The 25,847-nt window shown below is 39.5% G+C and overlaps 3 protein-coding genes across 4 annotated transcripts in view; 1 reads left to right on the plus strand and 2 right to left on the minus strand.

The window, feature by feature from the left end:
- Positions 1-207: 207 nt before the first annotated feature.
- Positions 208-2,313, minus strand: iqcc (IQ motif containing C). The gene is made up of 5 exons (XM_026152331.1): positions 2,221-2,313; positions 1,897-2,040; positions 1,515-1,812; positions 958-1,079; positions 208-402 (listed from the first exon to the last, which is right to left on the minus strand). Exons 1-5 carry the CDS (start codon positions 2,260-2,262, stop codon positions 367-369), a joined length of 642 nt encoding a protein of 213 aa, XP_026008116.1. The 5' UTR covers positions 2,263-2,313; the 3' UTR covers positions 208-366.
- A 212-nt stretch (positions 2,314-2,525) lies between these two features.
- Positions 2,526-25,847, plus strand: part of fancm (FA complementation group M) — a 43,908-nt gene continuing 20,586 nt past the window's right edge. Inside the window, exons 1-9 of the mRNA XM_026151464.1 lie at positions 2,526-3,313; positions 3,396-3,568; positions 3,736-3,813; positions 3,901-4,059; positions 23,366-23,497; positions 24,440-24,572; positions 24,730-24,822; positions 24,997-25,101; positions 25,549-25,727. Of these exons, the coding sequence (XP_026007249.1) occupies positions 2,611-3,313; positions 3,396-3,568; positions 3,736-3,813; positions 3,901-4,059; positions 23,366-23,497; positions 24,440-24,572; positions 24,730-24,822; positions 24,997-25,101; positions 25,549-25,727 (1,755 nt within the window). The 5' untranslated portion in view covers positions 2,526-2,610. The remainder of the gene's footprint in view (positions 3,314-3,395; positions 3,569-3,735; positions 3,814-3,900; positions 4,060-23,365; positions 23,498-24,439; positions 24,573-24,729; positions 24,823-24,996; positions 25,102-25,548; positions 25,728-25,847) is intronic.
- Positions 7,881-19,468, minus strand: soul3 (heme-binding protein soul3). Of its 2 annotated transcripts, none has more exons than XM_026151465.1 (5): positions 18,861-19,468; positions 12,616-12,710; positions 11,240-11,381; positions 10,943-11,126; positions 7,881-8,998 (listed from the first exon to the last, which is right to left on the minus strand). In XM_026151465.1, the coding sequence occupies exons 1-5, from the start codon at positions 19,102-19,104 to the stop codon at positions 8,806-8,808; spliced, it is 858 nt and encodes a 285-aa protein (XP_026007250.1). In that variant the 5' UTR covers positions 19,105-19,468; the 3' UTR covers positions 7,881-8,805. The 2 variants fall into 2 exon arrangements, with proteins under 2 accessions (XP_026007250.1, XP_026007251.1); XM_026151466.1 differs by having other exon boundaries at positions 7,881-8,977; positions 18,861-19,467.

Genomic DNA, 25,847 nt, shown 5'->3' on the forward strand with positions numbered 1-25,847 from the left:
GAGATTGCTGTGAACATTTGAAGGATAATTTCCTAATGAAATGAGTGATAGTGATAGCTCAGAAATATGAGCTCCTGGGAAGCATGCTCACCTGGACTTTAGTGAACAAAACTTCTCCATGCACAATTGTAAACCATCTAAAACTGGCACAGTTAATGCTCCAAGTGAAGCCCAAGCGGTAGACAGCACAACAAAGAAAACGTTGTAGTAAAATAGCATTTATTTTATTTATATACATGAAAATACACAATATACAGGTTTATTAACTTGTGCCAAACACGAAAAAGGTACTCAGTGCAGCAGGTTCCTGCGTACATGAAGGCATCACTCCCACATGTTTAAGTCCAGTTCATGGTAACGATGCCGTCAGGACACGCTAAGTTTATCCTTCAGCGACAAGTACTGTAGGAAAAAAGAAAGAAAACAGTCACTAAAAGTAACATGTTCTTCTGCATGTCTGGATGAGTGCATTCTCAGTGCATGACAACACATCTATAAAAAGTGTTGCTCCACATCTTGGCAAATTTACACACTCTGGTGCTGAAGGGCGCCTCACGGAAGCAACGAAATGTGTTAAAGATAAATTAAAGGATTTAAATCAGCTCTCAGTGTGAGGGTAAAGGGTACCGACAGCTAAACATGCTTCTACCTGATTTACACGCTTAATACATGGGAGAAAATGGGCCAAACCATCCAGCGTGCATGTTTGTAGCTGGGGGGTTTGGACTGTCCGTAATAAGTCACTGTTGACACTTACTGCAAAATTAACATTTGTTATCTGATTGTTGGATGTAGGCTCTAGAACGAAGGCTGCTTCTCAGACCTGCTGGATGAACTTATTTTGGGAACCAGTAAATAAATTCCACTATGGAGCAGAAGCAATTTTATTACAGCGGGAGACTGTCACTGCTGAATAAACGTAGGGAAGCACTACATCTCTCTCTTTCTTCGCCTTACCTTTTTCCTGCTGTCAATTGCCTGCTGAAGCCAGAGCAGCTCCATGGTCAGGGTGCTTCTATGGAAACGCAGGGCCTCTGGGGTACGGGGCACCTCCTGAGTCAAGCAGTACCGATGAGAACCTGATGGAGGGATGGCGAATTCGAAACGGCTCAAAAGGTTTCACCAAATTCAGTTTTGGATTAACACATTTGAGGCTAGACAAACTGTGTAATTAATGCAGGTGAACACTGATTGCATTCTACTTTTTAAGCTTCTGTGATTCTATTTTTAGAGGCAAAAGCTACATTAGGCTTCTCTTTTATTCACAACGGGTCACCACAGCAGGTAACTACACATGTTTCATTTGGCAGAAGGAATCCCAAAGAGATTTGTTAATCCTTTTGGGAGTTACCAGCCCTTATAACTAAATTAAGGACTGTGTGAATGCATCTTCTTTGAATCTTGAAAATTGTGACTGTAAATTTCTTAAAGACTGAACAAGAGGCAATATTTTTTAAAACACCTTCTACACACGCACACAACATGGCTCCACTTTGTGTGAAACTTTAATATACCTTTATGAGACTGAGTATAGTTCATATCTAACTCAACACTGCTCCAGACAGATGACGACCCTGCTGTGCTCTCCACCACACCGCTTTGTCTTTGGCCCTCTCCTTCCCCTCTAATAGAGCTGCTGCTGGGTAAACAGGTCTGTGAATCATCTCTCTCTGCTTCTGTCTTCTCTAGCAGGGCACAGTGATGATCTCTGTTCTCTGGTGAGAGTGCAGGGATCTGGGGAGTAGCACTGACATCTGTCTCTGGATTTAGAGGCTTAGTGGCAGGGCTGCTGGGTGGTGGACGTAGGCTGCCCTGAAAAAGCAAAAAGCAAATGCATGAGAACATTTTGTATGTGGGGTATTAAACGTCACCCTTATTCGCATAAATGCCACTTACCGTGTCTATGAACTGGGGAATAGAGATCAGCGTGTCCGTCCACTTTAAATGCGTCAGGCGCCCGTCAATCTCCTTCACGATGTCTTCAAAGTCTTCGCGTGCTTTGCAGACTTCTTTCCTTACCAGATATCCACGCGAGCATGCCTGTGGCGAGGAAAGGAGTAATTGTAGTCTCACTATCATATGAATGCTAACTATAGCAGACGTTAGCACCTGTTTTCCTGAGAAAGCAAGAGTGGCTAAGAAGCTAAACGTAGCACAGAAAAGACACCCTGAAAAATTACTCTGCGTATAAACATGTATCATCGACAGCAGATAAATTACCTGCAAATTTACGATTGTTTTCTCCCATTTGCTTCTCTCCATTGCTATGGTAACATGACTATGCCGCTACGGAGAGCGGGAGCGTAACTCAAAGCTTTTATTTACTTCCTGTGCCAAATCTAAAAAATAAAAGGTTGCCCTTGTAAGATATAACAACATATTTACATATTTTCAGATTAACCTTTCATATATGGTCATAAGTGTAATTTTGTACAGTTTACAAATATATGAACCATAAATAGTTGTGTAAAATAATTTTTCTCAACGTGAAGTGATTTATTTTGGAAAACGTCGGCGGAAATGACCGGGTGTTTGTGTTCTAGACGGTCTTCTTGCAATGTTGCTGCTCTTCACATGGCGTTTTGCCCTTAAAGTTTTTCGCCGCCGGTAATGAAAATGAGTGGCGGTTCAAACCAGAAGACTTTATTTCAGACTTGGGGTGTCTCCGTCTCCCAAAACAAAGTTGTTAACCCGATAAAAGATGGCAAAAATGCTGCTGGGCGCCCCAGAACAACTCCAGGCAACAGTCCCCAGGTAGCTACAGCTCACCTTCCTTCTTATCCCCTCTGGTCTGAAAATGGTCACGGGTCAGCATATACATTAGCGAACCCAGTGGGGACTGAGGACCCCACGCCTGCGTATGAAGATGAAGACGATGATCTGATGGTGGTCGCCGTGTATGAAGCTGAAAGAAGCCTCCAGCTTGATAATGCTAAATGTTTCCAGCATGACAACCCTGCCAGAACAGAAGAGCCCACGTTTTCTCTAACCCCCTCAGGTGGGCAGACATATCCTGACTTCCCTGGCTTTGACAGTTCCTCAGCTAAGGTATGGATCTACCCGACCAACTATCCTATCAGGGAGTACCAGCTGAAGATATCAGAGGCTGCCCTCTTTCAGAACACTCTGGTATGTCTTCCCACTGGTCTGGGAAAGACCTTTATAGCTTCTGTGGTTATGTACAATTTCTATCGCTGGTATCCATCAGGCAAGATTGTTTTCATGGCTCCCACCAAGCCTCTAGTGGCCCAACAGATTGAGGCCTGTTATAAAGTGATGGGGATCCCACAAGCACACATGGCTGAGCTGACAGGTAAAAAAAAGAAAATCACATAAAATCTGATGCACAACACCCATCTTCCCCCTTTTCAAATTCTGCACCTACCGCTTCATAGGTAGCACAGCAGCAAAGCAGAGACAAGAGGTTTGGAGATCCAAGCGGGTCTTCTTCCTCACGCCTCAGGTCATGGTTAATGATCTGTCCAGAGACACCTGCCCGGCCCAGCAGGTAAAGTGCGTGGTGATCGATGAAGCACACAAAGCGCTGGGCAACCATGCTTACTGCCAGGTACACACACTTTGGAGAAATAATCAAAGCTTGACATCATGAAGTTGTATAAGTGTGAACTAAAGAACTAAATCTTAATGGTTAGTTTTGGGTTTTTTGCAGTAAAAGTTATGTAAACTGTCCAGATTTAGTGGAGATGATGTCTAATGCTTGGTCTTCTTCATTAGGTCATCAAACTGCTCGGCAGCCAGACTTTGCAGTTCCGCATACTGGCTCTTAGCGCCACCCCAGGAGGAGATACAAAGGTGAGAAAGATGCACTTTTTTTTTCTGCGCTGTGACCTAAAAGTGAGTAGACTTTAATCTGCAATCCGCCTCACTTCATCCTTCCAGTCGGTGCAATCTGTGATCTCCAATTTGCTCATCTCCCATATTGAGCTACGTTCAGAAGACAGTCCTGACATCCGGGCTCACTCCCACCAGCGCAATGTGGAGAAAGTTGTGGTTCCTCTGGGTGAGGCCCTTTCAGCTTACCAGACATGCTACCTGCAGGTAGGGGCAGCAAATGATTTGTCATGTTTTTCGTCTCTGTTCTGATCAGGACATTGTTTATACTTTTTAAAAATGTAATTCTACAAGGAATAAAATATGTCAGTTCTTTTATTTTGTGCAGAACACATAGGCTGCTTATTGTTTCCACAACCAACATGCACTGACCAGGGGTACATTAAAAAAAAATCTGCCAAATATTATGTATGGTTGTTTTCTGCTGTCAAAACATGGAGTGCATTCATGGATTTTAGGCAGGGTGTGTTATGTGGTTATGTGTCTGGCATGAGGACATACTGTTGGATTGTTTGGGTTGGTGGGTTGTTGCACAGATGGGGTTTATTCTGGTATGTCCCAAGGATGTTTGGATGCTAGGTTCAATACCTTAGGCTCTTTATTGTGTTTTTCAAGCTGTTTTGGAGCAGCTTTTACGGAGTGGCAGATACAGTATCTTCCAGAGGAAGGCGGTTGCTGTTTCTGTGTGATGTGATAGGTAAATAATGAAGTGTCAATGGTGCGTTTCTGTATGCACAGTGTTTGAAAGAATCCAGTCCATGACTTTATTATATATTTTTTGGAAGTTAGTTTTATACAAACTCTTTCTTTGCTTTTTGTCTGCCTGTGCTTGCTTTCATTATTCTGTAGAGCAGCTAAGAGTTTTTCCTTTGGTGCTTTACTGCCACCTTGTGGTAAGTTTTGGCTTCCTTCTGTTATTAAAAAAACAGAACTCCTCAACTGTAAAAACTTTTTCAGCTTCACCTCTTTCTCCTTCCTGTGAGGTTCTTTCTGGGTCAGTTCATATTAAATTGATTGATTTGTCCTGAAAGCCACATCCTGTTACACTCAGTGGTCTAGCTTTTAGTGCTGGTAGACTGATCGGCTCTCTCCTCATCATGTTTGTGTCTTCTGCACTTTAAGTGTGCAGCTCCACTTCATTTGTTTCAGCTGGCTGGTTAACAGGAATGTGACACCTGCATTTGAAATTTTAGACCCGCTGTATTTTTTTTCTTTACTGTGTTGCACTTTCTTCCTTTTTAGTCTTTTCCTTCTAATTCTCTCTTTATTGTTATCAGGGCAGAGTTCTTTTTTCTTTTTTTTCTTTTTTCTTTTAGTTTTTTTTCTTTCTCTTCATATTACTCTATGATTGGAGGATGTTGGTAACCTGCTGAAATCCCTTTTCCACTGCCAAAACATTGGGTTATTTTGTATTCATTACTGCAGTCATGCAAGCACAATTTAGTAACTGTTAAACAAATCAGAAAAATGAAGCAGTCATGCATACAGGTGCTTTTTCTGTTTTTTCGTCCAGCTTTTGGCTCAGACATTAGAAAGGCCAGTGCTTGCCCATATATCGACTTGAGTCGCATTTCTCTTGCGGTTCGATTAAGTGCGGATTTAATGACGGCACATCTAAAGGCTACTGAGCTCAGAAGATATTTGGCTTAAAGCTTACACCTTTTATGGTTGTTGTTATGGGAGCTGTAGGTATGCATTAAAGAACAATTTGCCCAACAAGATTGAATTAACCTAAATGAGGTTATATTTATGACTAAAACTATCTATTACAGTATTATTACTCAGTCTCATCTGCAAGCTAAAAACTCTTTAAGCCTTCATGCAATTCCAGTCAGCTGGCTTTATTTCTTTTAGGTGTTACACAGAGTGCTGTATTGTCCCACGAGCAGCACTATGATAGACTACTGTATACTGCCTGTGTCCTTATTTTTGGATTGTGTAATTACTTTGCTCCAGTAACTCAACACTATCTTTCTGAACTACGCCATTCATACAATCCCAACAGAACACTTAGATCGTCCAATCACAGGCTCCTAGCACAACCTAGGACTCGAATGAAGTCGAGAGGTGACCGGGCCTTTGCATCCGTGGCACCTAGACTCTGGAATAACCTCCCTGTTCATATTCGTACTGCCGAGTCTATCCAGTCTTTTAAATCACGTCTTAAAACTTATTTTTTTACTTCGGCTTTTGATTCTGTCTAGTTGGCTGGTCTAGCTTGTTGTGTTGTTACCTATTGTTTGTTGTCCTCTTTCATTGTTTGTTTTAACTGTCTCATGCTTTTACTGACTGTGAAGCACTATGGTCAACACTGTTGTTTTAATATGTGCTATATAAATAAATTTTGATTTGATTTGATGTTTTGAAATGGACTATGTCCTACATTTCAGATCTAGGCAGGGTGTGACACCTTTTATTTAATACACTTGGCACCACAAAAAAGAGAGAATAGTCCCCTGGAGGTAAAATAAAAGTATAATGGGTCCTGGAAGCTATTTGCTTTGCAGCCTTAGGTTTTTCTTGGCACACCAACAGATAACACAATCTATTCCTCATGTTTTGTCTCTGCTGGCTCCTTTTTTTTTTATTGAAATAATCAAACCTCTCATTTGTTGTATTTGTAATTCATAATGCGCGCGTGTGTGGTGTGGTTAATTGGTAGCATATGAAGTGATCTGACTTTTGCCCTTTCTCAGACTGTTTATTTAGGCTGTACTTGGCAAGGAGTAGAGTAATTTTGTCTGCAGCTACTTTGTATCCAAACAGTTTACATAGTAAATCTGGAGCTTTATCATCAGCTCATCTGACTCATAAGACTGGTCGTTATTTAATAAAACTAAATTCTTCATCAATATGCCAAAAGCTGCGCAGAGCTCAAGCTCCGTGTATGTCAACCTTGTAAAAACTTCACCAGAGTAGATTTGAAAAGACAGGAGACAAGCACATTTTTATTAAACAAAAAAAAAAAAAACTACAGTAGCTCATGTTGGTACACTTTAATTTTCACATTACATAACACTTTTGTAGAACACTAGAGAAAAAAAAAAAAAGCAAAAACAAATTAAATCCAGACACTTGCAGTTGCTATGTAACTAGGCTCTCAGAGGGAATACCGACCTACACGTAACATGGCTTTGCAAGAGTTTACACCCTACAGATGTCACAGAGTATCATAGCAATGCTACAATCATTTAATGCAGAATAAAGTCTTTGGATTTGGATGCACTGATGTTAACCGGTTCTTCTTGAGATTACGACTGGGCAACCTCCCCAACCCAATACCAACTTTCTTAATTGTAATGCTCTCCGTTTCACACAATGATCATTTTTACCTTGTATTTTCCTACATAAAAAAAAGAAAGAAAAAAGCTACAAATGTTCTGGTAAAAATCCTCACACTGTGATAATTTGGCCAATTCTTTACCAGGTTTATCTCACTGGAAGAGAGATTCTCTTATTTCCAGAAGAGAAAAATCCCTGTTATTGCAAACTGCAGGGTTAGCTGGAGTTCTGAATTAATTTGTTTAATGATTTTATATTAAAATATAATGAATAAAACCATCAATCTCTTTATAGACTCTTCTTTTGATAGAAGATTAGTTTAACTGAATCAGAATTGCGCCTTCTATTTTTATCACAGTTATATTCTCTGTTGTGTATCTCTTAACGAGTTTGCATCGTCTCTACTCAGCAGTGGTAGTATTTGCAATTGTTAGTGAATGATGACTAATACTAAAAAGTAGTTTTTTGTTTATTTTTAAAGCACAAAAAGAGGTACTTGGGTAACTACTTGTGACTGTACAAGACCTGAAACATGAGGAATGCGTTACACTGCATTAGTTTTGTAAGAGAAAAGGATGTATATAATCTATAAGTACTGTATGATTGTCATTCAGCAAAAAAAAAAAAAAAAAATATATATATATATATATATATATATATATATACGGTATATATATATATATATATATGGTATATACATATATATATATATATATATATATATATATATATATATATATATCAGTGAGTGTTTCAGCATTTGGTTTGTAGAAGTGATCTGTGTGTTACCCCCTTGTCCCGTAGATTTACATTCAAGTGTAAACACACATGAACAAGTTCCGTTCAAAAGTGCTTGTTTTCTAAATTAACATCACCGTTTGTGTCAAGCTTATTTATAGTTAAAGCCACTAGTTCAGGTCAAGATGGATGCTGCAGAATCCCCTCCTAAATTTTCATCAACTGAACGCACCTAGATTGGGTTAGGTTAGTGGCCCAGGTACTTCCATGTTGTTATGGTTATCTAATAAATATTGCACTTTTTACTGAATATGCAGAATATGCTGTGTGACTGTTATCACAAACCTATAACCTGTAATGAAGTATGTAATCCAGAGGTAAAGTAACAGTGGATCAACTGTGGCAGAGCTGTAAATGCCTCAATAAGCAAGAGAATGATGGCGTCATTCCATAACAAGACATTGTGGCTGCGCAACAAAAAAGAAGGGAGCACAATATGGCTGCATGTCCACCACGAAGCCTGACTCCTCTGCAGATGAGCAGGCTGTTGCATGTTTCTGACACCACTTAGTGGGCAGTGTGCTTAGGAAAAGGTTGTTAGCCATCTTTAAGCAGGAGTAAATGCTATGCTTCACCCTATCATCTGAGTAGTGTTCACAAGACTATGGCAGTGGTCGAGTTCAGTTCTTGTGTGCCAAATGATCTAACTAAAATGAACAGAAAGGAAAACTGACTGAGGTTGAGCTTGTTGTCATTTAAAGATGAAACCAGATGGTTCTGGAGTGTTGCTGGGCTGGTGGTCATTTCAGGTAGTAGCGGTTGTGACTGACGACGATGTTGCACCTGAGGCTGTAGCTAAGCTGGGGCAGTGTTAAGGGAGTCTTTATGAAGGTTAAGGGTCACAAGTAGGATGCCACGTAATCCCACTATCCCTTAGCGCCGCTCTAAAAACCAGATTTCATTCTGACGGTTGTTGTGAGCAGGGTTGGTGTAGCCGGCCACGATGAATGAGTCGTTGACACACACTCCTGGAGACTCCAGCAGCTCGGCCAAGGTGCTTATCTGGTTTATGATGGTCACTTCATTGGTGGGACCGCTAAAGGCTCTGGAAGAGGGAAGGAGTGATCTATAAGTGTAAAACCAAGCACAAATTCTAACCTTAATAATCACTTACTGTAAAGTCAGTAACAAAAGGAGGGAGCTCATTTAGAAAAGTTTTTTTTAAGCTACCGTATTTTCACGACCATAAGGCGCACTTAAAAGTCTTAGATTTTCTTCAGAAAGTGCAGCGCGCCCTATAGCGCGGTGCGCCCTATGTGTTGTAAGGAGGACGTAGTAGAGAACACCATGAGAACGTTAAAGGGTGAAGTGTGGGCGTTGATCGTATATACCGGGACAATCGCACATACCTGTATAAAAGAACAGGTATGTGCATTATGCAGGACATCGTTGTTTTAACAACCCTGAAAATGGCAAAGAGACACGCTTACGAAGCACAGTTTAAACTGAAGGCCATCAGCTACGCGGAGGAACATGGAAATCGAGCAGCGGCGAGAGAATTTAAGATTAACGAATCGATGTTCGCAAATGGAGGAAGCTGGAAAACAAGCTCCGGCAGGTCAAGAAAACGCAGCTGAGTTTCCGCGGACATAAGGCGAGGTGGCTCGAGTTGGAGGAAAGACTCGAGCGGTGGATCATCGAGCAAAGAGCGAGCGGGAGAAGCGTTTCGACGGTCACCATTCGGCTAAAAGCAGTTTCACTTTCACTTTTTATGAAACGGTGCCATTTTTCCATCCGGACCAGGACTACGGTAGCGCAGCAACTTCCAGCGGATTATAAGGAAAAGCTGGCCATCTTCCGCTCCTACTGCAGCAAACACATCGGCGACAAAAACATCCAGCCCAGCCACATCACAAACATGGACGAGGTCCCGCTCACTTTTGACATCCCGGTGAGTCACACTGTGGGGAAGAAGGGGACCAGCACGGTAGCGATACGCACAACGGGGTATGAAAAGTCTTCTTTTACTGTTGTGCTTGGCTGCCATGCTAATGGACAGAAACTGCCGCCTATGGTGATTTTTAAGCGAAAGACTTTGCCTAAAGAGAAGTTTCCAGCAGAAATCATCATTAAGGCAAATGAAAAGGGCTGGATGGATGAGGAAATGATGAAAGACTGGCTGAGGGAGGTGTATGTAAGGAGACCAGGTGGTTTTTTCCACGCATCACCATCGCTGTTGATCTGTGACTCTATGCGTGCCCATCTCACAGCCGATGTGAAAAAACTTGTGAAGCAAATGAACTGTGAGCTTGCTGTCATTCCGGGAGGCCTGACAAAGGAACTCCAACCGCTGGACATCGGTGTGAACCGCCCGTTCAAAGTAAGGCTGCGAGCGGCCTGGGAGCGATGGATGACCGGTGGAGACCACAGTTTCACTAAGAGTGGAAGGCAGCGCCGGGCGAGTTACGCCACAATTTGCCAATGGATTGTAGATGCTTGGGCTAACATGTCTGCTGGCACTGTTGTTCGAGCTTTCGCAAAAGCCGGCATCATTTCCGAGGAGCCGCACGGCACGGAAAGTGACTCTGACGGTGAAGACAGTGAACCTGGCATGTTTGATGGAGATTTAGCGCAGCTGTTCAATTCGGACACAGAGGATGAGGACTTCGATGGGTTTGATTGATGATAAAAATGTGAGTACCAAACTTTGTTTTGCTCCTGCTTTATTTTTAAATACGCACACTTGTATGCTTGTGTGTTGTTGATGATGACGATTATTGGTAATAAAAATGTGAGTACCAAACTCAGTTTTGCTCCTGCTTTATTTTTAAATAGGCACACTTGTATGCTTGTGTGTTGTTGATGATGACGATTACCGGCAATAGAAATGTGAGTAAGGTACCGAATTCAGGTTTGCTCCCGCTTTATTTTTAAATACGCATACGGTACTTGTATGCGCCCTATGGTCCAGTGCGCCTTATGTGTGTGTTAAATACAGTAAGGGCACACATAACTGAGACTGCGCCTTTTAGCACAGTGCGCCTTATGGTCGTGAAAATACGGTACTAACCTCGTATATACAACAGTGGCAGGCCAGGTCTCAATGACAATGTCGCTGTCGTGAGGTTGGGGGGGCTGGGCCTGGTGCTCAGTGGGAAGGTAGTAAGCCACAGTGACATCAGGGGACATTGCAGAATGATTCTCATCTGTGCGCACCACTGTTACAATAGGCAGCGTCATGCCCAGATAGTCACCTACATGTAGAAAAAAGCAAAGTATCACTGTCAGGCTGATATAAGGAATAGCTTAAATCAGCTTGCCAGCCTCTAATCGTATGCGTAAAAAAGTCTCTTGCTTCCGGACTCACCTAAGGAGTTGTGTTGGCAGATGTATCTCATTATCCTCATAAAGCCATAGCAAATGCTCTGTTCATACGTCTCCTCACGCATTATTATACAAGCCCAGTGACCCTTTTCATAGTGGCGTTTCTCATACAGGATCTCACCACACTGACAAAGAAAACACAGACAAAAACATAAACATCCTAGGAATACTCTGGTAGACGGAGCAAAGGTTTTGACAGCTGTGGACACGAATGTCTGCAGATTTGCATATTTCAAGAAACCAAGTACAGTGGTTGGCCTTTTAAGTGTACATAAAAGTAGCACGTCTTGTGAATATTAAATACTTCAAATCAAAATTATTTGTTTTACCCACATTTTCTTTCCTTTTTTTAAAATAAGGTTACAGGTTTTACAAAGGCAAATTATGCACTCAGGTTTTTTTTTTTTTTTTAATTGAGTCTTCACTAAGCTTTCCAAATAAAATGAACCTCTTATTTACTACAAAACTCCCTCAGTTCTCAGTATTTTTTTTTTAAATTGTTCTTAAATGCATAGGAAACTTTTCTTAAGCAGGTACAACAATCTTATTTTTCTTCACTTACGGTTGTGCGATCTGTAAATCTAAAATCAACTTAAAATGACAGCATGTTTTATGCCAGGATTCAGGAAGGAAACTGGACTCTGGATGTTAGCAAAATGTGTGATTTACAAGATGCCCAAAACTGCTCTAAGAATAGCGTGCCGTGACTGCCCTTTGTTTAACTGGAGTCTCCGGCCAAGTTTTAATGAACTAATTAACTCAAGTTAAACCAATTAGCCTATTTTATTTATACAGTCCACAAAGGACTTTAAACAGCTTTGGGTGACACGATCACTTTGACAGAAATAAAGATCTGACCCTCACACAGAGAAAACATGTACGTGACTGTAGATTGACATTTGTGTTTTTTTGGGTTTTTTTTTGGATATCTGTAGAGAGGAGTCGTTTACATGTAGGATTTATTTGTACAAATCCTACGTGTGTTGTAGTACAATTGGGGGGGGGATTGTAATTCAGGTGTAATAATAATAATAATAATGTCAGACTTAAATATATAATTATATTTACATAAACTTGCAATGAGCTTAATCATGTTTAGGTTTATTGACAAAAACATGGCTCCACTGTATTAAGTAGTTTACAGTCTTTCTTATGTAGAGTATACTTAACTTTTTGATGGACCCTTCAAATACTTGGAGGGTATAAATATTCAAGTCTATTTCTCAGTGCAGATATGTTCCAGTCCTTTAAACTGGGTGACCTATTTGGCAGCTGCTCATTTATGCAGAACATTAAAATGTATAGGAAGATGGTGATTATATCCATTTCCCTTGACAAAGTAGTAAAAGCCAGTGATACCTTCTCTTTGCGTCCAAGGAGGGTAAACGGGATCTGCTCTCTGTGACTGCGTCCTTGGTTATTGGTGCTTAGCTGTTGAATGGGTTCTGCCATATCTGTCAAACAGACAAACATAACCCGTTACACACACAAAAAACATGTCTATAAGATAGTTTGTAGCATGTTCGTGGCAGTTTGATACACCCAACTGAGCCTGTGTACTGGGAATTCAGTAACAGGCTTTTTCTTGATACCATATTCGGCCTTCCATGCTAAGGAAATTAAAATGCATTAATACAAATGTGTATAGTCACGCAACTCCCTACTATGATGTCCAAATAGTACATATTATCTCTTGCATTGTATAAAAATGTGCAGTGTGCCCTCTTCTCTGTGCGAAATGTCCTCAGTTGCAGTAATCTGTTGGCTGGCAGTGTTGTTAGTTTGAGGGAGAAAGCGCTGCCAGCTGGGAAGAGCATTGAGCCAGGATGTTGAAGAGAGTTATGTTTATTAGAGCTGATGGAAGGGAACATTGACTAAAGCTGCCCAAGGCCAGGTATAGACTGGTATTAACTGAGAGAGACTACAGCACTGGCCAATGGTTTTGAAACCTTATTCACCTGCTCTTTTACAGCACTAGAGATGCCTTGGCACTTTGCAGTATTTTATGCTCATTCATTTCATTTAGTTAATTTATTAAACAAACAGAAAATGAATTGCAAAAAAAAACAAACAAAAAAAGACTAGTGTACACTCCACTGATTACAACTACCAAAGGGCTACTTATCCTCAAACTTAACATCACTACAGAAATGAACAATCAAACACCAGGCACTTAAGGTGAATCCAATTCAATCACATTTTATCACTCAATATCATGAGGGCAACAAGGTCAGAGAGATGTGTGTTATTTAGGGGATCAATTACTTGGCAACAGAGAAAGCAGACTGATGCATGTAACAGACAAAGAGTGTCTAAATATTTAGTAGGATCTCATGAAGCATTACGCTGTGCAGTCCTGGCAAAAAGGTTTTGGCATTAGCACCACTAAATTTCTAATTAATTGCCAATAAAAGTTTTTGTAGCTTATGAAATCCTTGTTTTTCACTAGTTATGCAAAATGAAGTGGCAAAGTGCATTTTAAAACCCCCCCCCAAAAAACGAACTTTGTGCTGCAGCCAAAACAGCAACTGTACAGACAGGTTTCTTATTTACAAACATTACTGAGGGAACAAGAGGGAACAAAACTTCTTTGGTAGTCAGTCACCAGATTGTAATCAAAGAAAATATGCCATTTTTTCAACATATGTATGTATATATATATATATATATATATATATACACGTTATATATATATATTTTTTGAAATTTTTTTGTTTGTCGTTTTGCAGTTTCCTCATTCAATAGTTAACCAGATTTAGGAGCAGGGACCCAGAATGAACAATAAAATGTTTTAATTTCTAAAATTTTATCTATGACAGCCTCGCCCCCACCCTCACCAACACACGTGCAGGCATGTACTGATTGCACAATCAAGAAAACTCATCAGTTTCAATGGCGGAACTTCCAAAGCTTCTCAGTGTTGACGCAGAACAGTCAACACAAATGCTTGTTTTTGTACCTGAGCTTTCTAATCAATACAGAGCTGTAGTCACGTCCCACTTTCAGTGTGCCTCCTGTTCCACTAACCTCCGTTTCACTCCCCTTGTAGTTGCCAATTGTACATACATAACAAATTGCAACTTGTTAATCAAAACTATTTCATCACTTAAACATTTGTTATAAAGCATCAGGCTGGACTCAAATGAGGATGTTTGGCTGGAAGCAGGCCTGAGCAATTAATCAAAAATGAATCAAAGCCGACAAGAACCTCTAATCGATGTAATCGTGCTCATGCCATTGTTGTTTTAGTTATTTTGGTTTTAAATTCTGTTAATATGTCCCCCTATTATGTACTGTATGTGTTGCTGGACCCTTGTCCAGTCTGTGACATGGAAACCTCATGCATTTTTGGCTTTACTAAAGATCACAGAGAAACCAAAAACACTGCACAAAAATAGTTTCAGCAACTGAAGTTAGTAGTTAGTTTTTTGAAGTTAATACTAACTACTAAAGTTGTTGTAACAGAAGTTACAACAGCTTTAGTACAAACCTAGTAAGACCACTGCGTGTGCCAAATACTTCATTGTCATATTAGATAAGCAGACATAACTACTGAATTTGTTTTGTTTTTCTTAAATTTCATTTAAATTTGTGTGATACTGTCAATCTTAAGGGACACTATGGCATGTCAGCGATCAGCTTGGTTCATTGGATAGTCACTGATGTAAAGTTAAACACACCATGCAGTGGGTGTTGAGTGAGCTCAAAGTGGCATGAACATTCATCTTGTTTACATGCTAGAAACTCTTCATCCCTCCATCACAGCTGGTTATATCTGCTCTCTTGACCTCATTTTACTCTTCAGTGAGTCAATTATCATCTTTGTCTCCAGCATGAAAATTACAGTCTAAAGGACTTTCCTGTAGTGACATCAGGGTATCCTGAAAGAGTCGATAAAACAAACAAACAAAACCTCTAATGAAACTGGTTGCTATGGATACCAGTTACAATATATTGATCAATGATGTGTTCATTCACCAGCTGAACATTGGCCTACTGGAAAATAAGAAGTGATTAAATGGTGCCATTGGCCAAGGTTTATCCATTATGGCACATTGCTTTTGATGTCATATCTTCATAAATCTCTGTCACTGAACTCGTGTGTAACTGGCTGGAAGGTAAGTGAAGAACAACAACAACAACCCCCCCCCCCCCATTAAATATCAAAAACATCTGGTCTGTTATCAGCATCGGGCATTTTAATAATCTGGTTACTGGTCAAATTATTACTATTTTAAAACAGCAGCACTGGTCTCAGTCCCAATTAGAGCAAAGCAGTTTACTGTGGCCTAGGCTTGTCCCCTTAGTACGACAGTGAGGCCACAACCTCAGTACCAGCATAGGCAAGGTATTTAATCCCCTCTGAGTCAGAAAGGCCCAGCAAGTGATTTTGTCCTTAGTGCTGCGGTCAGGGAACAGAGGGAGGAGGATGTGCCAGTCTGTTACTGGATTCCCTAAGGGCAGCCAAAGAGACAAATAGCAGATGGTTAGAAACTAAATGATTGGGTATCTAAAGGTGATAGTAGATAATTAAATTCTTTGAATTGTTATAAAATATAGTTTTCCTAAGTACATCTAATTTTTTTAAGCTCCTTGCCACCACATAATATTTAATAAAAACAATTACTTTTGTTAAATAATTTGAGTTACACATATACTGAAGTATAGACAAGAGGTTACATGTAAACTGTATTCAGCCTAAAAGAATCCATGTATTCTGACATACAGAGGCTGAACTAATAAGAAGCCTGTGATTTGGTTTAGTGCCCCATAGGGCAGGTTTTATTGCTGTCGAGCAGGAATTAAAATTAAAAGTTTAACTGATCTCAATAGGCTTATTGTTCAGGTCTCTGTCTCCATGATCTGCGATCACCAGTGACTTGAAAGACTTCTGAGTACGAGACTACTGTTTTTGTTGTTGGCTCCTGCCGAGCACAACGTCTGAATTCACATGCTAAAATCAAACTTAGAAAACTACAAGTTTGCAACATTTGTTAGTAATCAGCAAAGCAGAATGAACTGAAAAAAGGTAAGATTACATTTGGTTGTGGGTTTTTTTTTTTTTGCATAGAGCAATTCTGAGCACGCCTGCATAAAACCCACAACCAAATGTAATCTTACCTTTTTATGTTTTAACCAGATCCAAAGGATAATGATGAAGACTGTAGTCATGGCTAAAGATTTTGGAAATGGGAACACTGCCAGAATTAACTTTTTAATTTATCTGAATACAGGGTTTTGAAACTCGTGAAATCCTTGTGTATGTTCTTCATTTTTGCAGCTGCCAAATTCTTTTTACTCTGTTATTAATTAGGGTTTTGTATATTCAGTATTAATTGCATTTGATTTAAAAAGTGGTCAAGGCACAAACAGGAAAATTCATGGATTTCTATCAACTAAAGTTCCACAGACTCGTTGCCTTTACTGTATGTGGACAAACCATTTTAACTTAGTCATCCTGCATTCTGAGCCAGGAAAAACCAGGCAATCCAATAGTTTTCCAAATAAAATAATGGAATGCTAATAGAATCGAGAAGACCTGATTGAATCGGTGACTAAAATAAACCGACCCTCTTTTGCCAATTTGGTGTCAGAATTAATATTCTCAGTGGTTAATACTTCTAAGTTAAACACAAAGCAATGTTGCAACTTAAAATTACATCTAAAGACTGTATGAGGCATGTGTGTTTTGTGCCGGACATGCTATGTGAGGAACAGTTTAATAGTACATTCAAATCAAACTCAGCATCTCAGTTGTTGCTTAAAACCTAAAACCATGAACAAGGCATTCTTGAGCAACCCTGATTACATTATAAACACTTTGTAAATACATCATGCACACATAAAAACACATTTCCATATGGACCAACAACTGTGTTGTGGTCGTGAATATAGAGCACACTCCTTAGTTCATCTCTCATCCTTCTGCTCGTCTAACTGAGCGAGTAAATGAACAAGGAAATAAGAGTCCTACACCTGCATTGTTTTGTACGATTTCAAAAATCGCTGTACATATATAGCTGGTTATGTGTGTGTATCACCTTTTAACAATTGGTTTTCGGTGTTCTCTCTTTTCCAAATTTCAGGGGAAAAAAAAAGACGTTTTTTTTCTATCAGGTCCAGGTATGACTGAAATTTTTTATTTGTGTTGATAAAGCAACGCAGGTGTACCAATGCACAAGTAAAAAAAAGCACAGCATCACAGTCTGTGGTTGAACTGGCCACAAGTAAACAAAACATTGTTAAGGAAATACTAGTGACTGTAAACAGAGTTGATCATTGTGGGTTAACAAAGTGCAAATCCGTTAGCTTTATTTCATGAATTATATGTCAGACATATCACACATGTGGTTATTGTGAGGTTAAAAAAAGGTCCATTGTGAAATCACAAATACAGTCAAGCTCATGTTATGATTCTTTGTTTTTATACTTCTGTAACCTTACCGAGTTATTCCTCTAACAGGGATATAGTGCTGAATCAAGCAAATAATATCCTGTTAGGCACATCTAACAGTGTGAGTGGCAAATGTGTCTGTCTAATTTGCGAGTGTACACTTTGTATTTCCCATCAAAACAAAACAGCCTGTCATCTGCCATCAACCACACAATTTGTTTTTGTCTATGACCAACAAAAAAAGGAAGCCAAAGCATCTCTATTAATCTTAACACAAATTCTAATATTACTATATTTACTACTAGATCAAACAGGCTATTACTACATAAGTATTAGATTTGTTGCCCTGACCTAATACCTCTATCATAATATCACAGTGTCTATAATGTTGCAAACCAATATTATGAATATTTTGAGTTGTAAGCAGACAGATGTATATGCCGGACTGTTTTATGTGCCATACATGGTCCATGATTTTGTAGCAATAGCTGAGCCTTACACACCATTTATTTGATGTGAATAACTCACTATACTCACTGTGCCCCCTGTGTAAGAGTTAAGTGTGGCTTTACTATTGTGACAGATGAACTATTTACTCAAGTAGGCCAAAGGCATAAATCTGCAAATATTCAAGCATAAAAAGTAGTAGCCATTAAAACAACAGATTTTAAGCCCTATACACTAAATCTCTTACTAGGGATCCTGGAGGCCCCATGGGCAAACTGTAGGAACCACAACTCTGTGTGCCTCATATTGTTTTTCCCGTTTAATTACAACCCTTCTGCCCGAAAGTGTTTTTAGTTTTAGCATGCATTTATTACGTTCACATTTTTAAACTAATTTACAAATTTTACAAGTTTTTTTTTACGAACTAAACACATGCTTGTCTGAAATTAAGAAATGTTCTGGCTGGAACAGGTTTGTCCATGTCCCTAACCGGAATCTAGGTCAATGTACGTGGATCCTTCAACAACAAAAAAATTGAGTGCCAAAATTAAACATCCCTTTAGCTGTTATTTTGACTTGTTTTCCGCTCTTTCTATCCCTCACATGAAAGTTTATAAAAGAAACAGGAAGAGTAGGCTACTAAAACTACGAGGCTAAAAGCCAAGGTGTATGTCAGCTACGTTGGCATGTACCTTTTTGGTTTTTAACAATTCCCCCAACATCATTTCTGTATATAAATATAGATATATATGTATATTTTCACCTTGAGAAACTTCCACTTGGTGTCCCCTCGCTACCTCCTGCCAGTAATGTAGCAGGCGGTCTGGATTTTCGTCTTCCTCTATGGTCTGGCCTTCTTCTTCGAGACTCCCATTGCCAGAGTCTTCGGGCTGGTCCTCCGAGAAAGACTCCAGGTCCTCCAGTGTGATCATCCCGTGTCGGTCGGGGCCGCTACCGTCTCCACTACTAGGACCGCCGCCACTCATCTGGCAGCCACCTCGGTCCATTTTTTTCTTTGTAAAATTGCCTAGTACCTAATGAGATAACTGTCTCAAATTAATGGGCAAAAGAATAAATGCTTCAAAATCGTCCGGAACGACGATTTGCTCAAGCGCTAGTCTTCTTCCTTCTACGCGCCGCGTTGTTTTTGCTTGTCCAGATTAGGACAACCTTTACTTTATGGTCGACAAACCAGGCGCTGCTAAGCTTCACCCGATGCACATAGCCATGTTTGCATAGCTGACTTATATACGACGCATTTTCTTTCACCGGGAGCACTTTGGAGCCGCTGAAAACAAAAAAGTCAACGTCTCTTTCGCTCGTGCGGAGCAGCGTGACGCTTCCCTTGTAGTCGCCGGAGGTCAGCGCTATGTTTATAGAGATGAGGGCGGGCCGTAAAACCACGTGATCTGTGGGCTCCCACAACCCCCACCTCCTCTCCTCACACCCACCAAGACCCCCTACCCTTACATACCTCACCCAGCAGTTTACCTAGAAAGGTTTAGCTAATGGCAGCATAAAAAAAAAAAAAAGCTTTTTATAGTAATTTTCAAGTTCGTTTGTAGCTATTATTTACTAATTAAACAATTAACCTTGGAGTCTCTATGTGAAGTAGCTATGTAATTAGGCTATGTATTTGTTGTTTGCTTGTCAAATAAGCTGCAAGCACTTTCCCCCCCTATTTTCAGTTAATTCTAAAATTGTTTTCTTGCTTAATTACAGAGTTCTTTCTATAATTTATCTTGTAGTCCCCCAAGGACATGGTCACAGCATGTAGCTTGATTGTGACTGACCATGACATCAATAATTTCAATTACAGTAATTGTATTAAAACAGAGCAAAGCCGGGAATTTTTTCATTTGAGAAGCTGACATTTTAACTGACCTTTTAGGAAGAGAAGATGCATTTCTAGCATACTGTTGTTCTTTTTATTTTTTATAAAATGTATTCCTTTCACTTTAAATTATACTTGTTCTCTTATTTCAGTTACATCTTGATTTGGTTACATTTTGGTTATTTTTTATGTACATATACATTTTTTTTAGTTAAAACCTAAGTCTCCCCTTTTCTATTAATCAGTCAGAAAAAATGCTTTCTAGATTGGTATTTAAAATGTTCTACTTGTGTAATAAACTTCCATTCACTGTCAGCTTAAAGGATCATATATTTTAATGTATTTTTCTGTCACAGTAACAGCTTTGCATTTCATTATTGTGTATTTTTTGCATCCAAATGCTTAAAGAAGTTGATGACATCCTTGACCTTAAGAACGCAATTTTTTGGCCTGCATTTACATCTTTGCCGTTTATTTAAAGCAAGCTATAAAACCTATAAAAGAGTGATAAAAATGTATTTTAAATAGTAATCAGTTCTTTTCTTTGCTAGATCTTTTTAATATTTTTTTTTAATCTGTAGTCTTTCGACAGATTTTTTTTATTCCCAGGCAGTGGATTATAAGCACACGCAAACTTGTGCGCTAGGGGACTGACTAGGCAGGATTTCCTCTGATCTGTGTCACTGCAACAGCCAGCCACCATGCTGCACCCTTCAACAGGCACGTAGAGAGGATATTATATAATCTACTATAGTTGGTGTGGGAGGGTCTGTGTAAATACACTGAAAGACACACCTACAATGGTCTACAAGGAGGGAGTGGGGGGGACCCGTGGCCCCTCCATGGCTGTGCCTTTCCACCTACACAATCACTAGTTTTGTCTTTTCCCTCTCTTCATTATAAGCCATCACAGACAGATATGGATTCACAACAGCAGCCTTGTAGCAGCAGTCGCCTCATCAGCTGTCACATGGTTAACCATACTGAAGTGTGTACTCTTCATTTAGCAGCTGGTTCTTTTCTCTTTAGACTTATTCAAAAGTGTCAGTGATACTAAGACAGTTTTACTATGCACACAAAAATACAGACACAGAACTCTTGACACACAGACACACAAATACATCATGAAGACCTCCTCGTTGTTTACATGACAAAGTGAGAGTTCAGTTTAGTATAGGTTATGTTATTAATAGCTGCCTATAGACAGACTTTGACCAATTCCTCACGTCACTTAGCTCCATCGCTCTCAACCAATCAGCTGCTGGAACCCACAGAGCATGCTCATTGAGATTGTCAACTACATTATTGTCAATTGGGCCAAGCTCTTTTTTGCTAGCACTAGATAAATCAAAGTGCAATGTCTACACCATCTTTATATTACTATCCTTTATTTCAGATAGCATTTGCCTTATGCTCAAGTTGCTAAATGTACATATGAAAATATATTTTAAGTTTGCATTCCCAGTTTCCACATTTAAATCAGAAAATGCCAATCAACACCTTAACCTTTACCTCCAAAGTAATTCTTTCGGCAAAGTAAATCACTGGATACCCTTGGAAACAAACTAGTGCTGACACTAATCATAAACTGAGGCCAGGATTTGCATTGATTTCTACACAAGAGGAGGTATAAATAATCAGACATATTACTTTCAGAGTAGACACTTTTCTTTCAGCACATTCTGTTATTTCACTTCACATTCCAGGCAGCCTAAAACAGTGACCTCACTAATCTGGTTCTGAGTAATCTCATAATCTGGACCTGACCGCTGTGTACACATTTCCACACTGAGCTCCACCTATCAGCCTACAAGCTGGTTGCTGCTAGCGGTCCTTTCTCTTGACATGTAAAATAATAAAAAAATATCTTATAAGTAAGAAAGGGACACACAGCAGCTACAGTAAGAGGTGCAGACACAACTTTGTTCTTCACTATCTTTACATCGATTGAAAATCAGTGGAATGTCATGAATGACTAGGATTGTTGTCGACACTAAATTTAATTGCAATCAATAAGTTGTTCAAGCATCTATGGTGGATGCATAGATGAAGTAAGAAAATTATCATACCTTCTAGTGATTCTAAAAAGTTCTAAAAAAACATCTGCGCTTTTAGCTTCTGCATTGTCGGAAACCCAATGTTTTGTATTCATCTGTCATTTTGCTCATCATCTTGCAGACGATATACTAATATATCACAGTAAATGGGGAAAAAAAGGGGAAAAGGCTGTAAAACTGTTTTATCCCCAGAGTGTTTGTTCATATAAACAAGCAAATCCATCATTGGCTCCATCCTTGTCATATTGCAGGTAGATTTCATTGTAACCATTAATAGAAATGCCTACAGCATTTTTGCTGCCCATCTGTACTCAGTACTACATTGAACATTGAGTACTACCTGAACTGTGCAATTATATCTCCATCCAGCACCCATTTTGGAATTTTGATTTAGCTGTAACCACCTCACCTAATTGAGGTGGTTAATTGAGCTTAATAAGAAAAAAAATCCTGTGTGACATACATTTTGTGAAACTAATAAATATCTATCTATCCATCTATCTATCTAAACATCTATACATCCATCTATCTACACATCTATCTATCTATACATCTATACACACACACACATCTATGCACACACACACATCTATACACACACACACATCTATACACACACACACATCTATACACACACACACACCTATATACACACACACACACACACACACACACACACACACACACACACACACACACACACACACACACACACACACACACATATTAATGCATATTAATCTCAGAGAAACAGGTTGTCCTTAAGGAGATATGGGGCATGGCCTCAGCTCAGTTCACTCATAAAGAGTAAATCTTCATTTCTGGTTCATTATCGCTTACAATACCTTTTATTTACTTTGTTAATTTTGATGCTTGAATGCCCTAAAAAACAAGAAAAATTGCTTGCCATGTGTTATATAATTTTGTTTTTAGACACTAGTTGACTCCACCGGGTAACCTACTTTTTTCCAGGGTAATTTTGTTCCATTCACTTTGCAGAGTTGCTTTTCCACCCAGCTGAAATTGAAAATGTAATGACCCAGCCTCCCATTATCCACGGTCATGAGGATGAATAGATGTTGGTAAAATTGTCTCTTGGAAAAATCGCTTCAATCTGTTTTCCCATTATAAGAAAACAAGGACAGGGGAGATGAGAAACACTTCAATGCAATTTAGTGTTAAGAAGTCAGACTTTCATTTAGTCTGTGTGTGAGGCTGTTTATCAGTAGAACAAACATCTGTATGTTCCTGGATGTACCTTTCAGCTCGGGGTCACTAGGATGCAACTAGTCAGTGTTATGCATAATGCCCCCCTCAAAGAACAGGAAGTGGCCTACAATTGATCACCTATATATGTGTTTGCCTCCATTTGTCCAGGTGCTGGAGAAATTCATGTCTCGTCTGGTCCAGAACCGAGTGATGGGCCACAAGGATCTGCGGACTCTTACCAAATACCAGCTCATTCTTGCCAGGGATCAGTTCCGAAAGAATCCACCATCACACCTCAAGGCATGTAATGACTGTGTCCCATTGTGGTATCTACTGTCTGCTGTAATATGTAATTTTACATGATATGATACACAGGTTTTTACATCTACTAAGACCCATTTTAAGAAAATATGGGGCCTTGAAACTCGAGACATGTAGCCAGCTATTTAATGATTTAACTGTGAATGCATCTGTTGTTCTGAATATTATTTAATAATCAAGTCGCTAATCTTCATTTACAAGAATATGGAAAGAGGGTAGCCTGTGGTGATGCATTTATAGAGAATTATCCCCCTTGTCTCTACAGAGCTTTATCATGACTTTTTGCAGGACTTTGTGTTTATCTGTCTGGCTTGCAACTTTAATGCTACTTTGATTCACTGTCACTTCATTTTCATAATGCTCCAGTAGGCAGCTGTTTCCAGTTAAAACACTGTACCAAAACAGGCATACGGGGGGAGTACCAAAGAAAAAAGCTAAGCACTTAGCAGATGCTAAGAGACAGATGTTTCCCTCAGAAACTAGTAACACCAAGAAGAGATTTCAAAAGATAGTGAACTTGGGCTTTTAATTGCAAAACGAACAGAAACACAACTCCAGATAAAATTAAGTGCTGTTGTGTTGCATATGCAAATAAGTGATTGATTGCACGGCAAAAGATTCAGCATATATACTTCCAGTTGCTTACGGTTATTTAGAATAAGCCGGGGTTGAGGTGTGCTGGACGATAGTCTTTGGTTCAGTGGAGAAAGAAATCCATTATTCACTTTGTTAGTGGAACATTTTATATACTCCATTTTTGTTTAAAAAATGTTATTACTGCAGTTGAAGAAGTTATGGACAGTTTTATTTTTCATACTATTTTTCCGCACTTAATGGCCAAATATTATATTTATTTTCTTCCACTGTCACTCTGATCCCACATTGGTCTCGTGAAGTCACACAGCCTCTTTCACTCAGCAGGGTTCACAGCAGGGAATGCTGGAGGGCGACTTTGCCCTTTGCATCAGCCTGTACCATGGCTACGAGCTGCTAATGCAGATGGGCCTCCGATCTCTCTTCTTTTACATCCAAGGAATCATGGACGGATCCAGAGGTCAGTCACCTCACCTTTAACTTTTGCAGTACATTTCTTAGCCCTTTATCCAAACAATATGTTGAGTCAGAGAACAGTAGCCTTTCGAACACCACATTATCCACGGGTGGAAAACAAGTTTTTAACATCAGGCCTCTCCTTGCTTTGTTTGGCTCAGAGATGTCCAGGGCCAAGAACGAACTGCAGAGAACTCCCACGTTCATGGATTTCTACAAAGAAATGGGAACTATGTTTATGAAGCCATCTGCTGGTATTTAAGTTCTTATTCAATTCACATAACTCACATATTTGAGCCTGTTATTTAGCCAGAAGAAGAGTTTTGATATCTTAATTTACTCTAATCAGTGATATTTTCTATTATCACAAAAATACCTGCTTTAAAAAAAGCAAAGGATCCACTGCTTTGGTTTCACTGTTTTTGTAGGTCCAGATGAGCCATTCATTTACAGCCACCCCAAACTGGAGAAACTGGAGGAGGTTGTGCTGCAGCATTTCAGACTGTGGGCTGAGAGCTCAGCAAACAATAACGGTGATCTACTTAATATAGCACTGCTATGCTGTGGGTTCAAGCAGAAATGTGATATTCTCTTCTAACTACATCATGTTTTGGTTGATTATCGTTCTTGCCATGTTTATAGAAAACAAATACTTTTGGAAGCTCAGGATGTGATGTTCATTAAATTTGTGGTAAACTTAAACCACAACAGTAGCATCCATACATTGGTTATATCTATTAACAAAGGAGATTTAAATAACAGTGCTTGGTACAGTATAGTTTCATTAACTTGGAACTGAAAACTAAAACATTTTCTTGAGGTCGGGTTGAGCTGAGCGTATTTAATTTCAAGAAGATCACAGAACAAAGCATTCCTCTGTCTGAATTAGACTGTCATAAACGTACAGAAAGAATTCAGCTCAGGATTACTGAAGGAATTTTTTATTCAGTCTGTTTCTCTTCTGTCTCCTCGATGTCCAGGTTCAGGTCCTCAGGAGGTAAGCACGCGTGTGATGATCTTTTCATCATTTCGGGAGAGTGTACAGGAGATCGCAGCCATGTTGAACCGCCATGCTCCGCTGATCAGGGTCATGACATTTATGGGCCAAGCTTCAGCTGGGAAGGGGGTCAAGGGCTTTACCCAAAAGGAGCAACTGGAGGTACACATTTTTTTAGACAGTAAGACAAGTGTTATTAATGTTTTGAGGCACAGACAACTGCTAGGCAGAAGGAAAAGCCAGGAGAAGATTAATTTATGTAAATGACTGAAGGAGTACACA

The sequence above is a fragment of the Astatotilapia calliptera genome, chromosome 19 (assembly GCF_900246225.1).
Source record: "Astatotilapia calliptera chromosome 19, fAstCal1.2, whole genome shotgun sequence".
Lineage (NCBI taxonomy): Eukaryota > Metazoa > Chordata > Actinopteri > Cichliformes > Cichlidae > Astatotilapia > Astatotilapia calliptera.

Coding starts and splice junctions, on each gene's coding strand:
- soul3 (XM_026151465.1), bottom strand. CDS start 19,104: ATGGACCGAGGTGGCTGCCAGATGAGTGGCGGCGGTCCTAGTAGTGGA. Junction 12,711..18,860: donor CCAAGTGGAAGTTTCTCAAG/GTGAAAATATAC, acceptor TCTGTTTGACAG/ATATGGCAGAACCCATTCAA. Junction 8,999..10,942: donor GCCACTGTTGTATATACGAG/GTTAGTACCGTA, acceptor TTACACTTATAG/ATCACTCCTTCCCTCTTCCA.
- iqcc (XM_026152331.1), bottom strand. CDS start 2,262: ATGGAGAGAAGCAAATGGGAGAAAACAATCGTAAATTTGCAG. Junction 1,813..1,896: donor TTCCCCAGTTCATAGACACG/GTAAGTGGCATT, acceptor TTGCTTTTTCAG/GGCAGCCTACGTCCACCACC. Junction 1,080..1,514: donor CTATACTCAGTCTCATAAAG/GTATATTAAAGT, acceptor TCCCTCCATCAG/GTTCTCATCGGTACTGCTTG.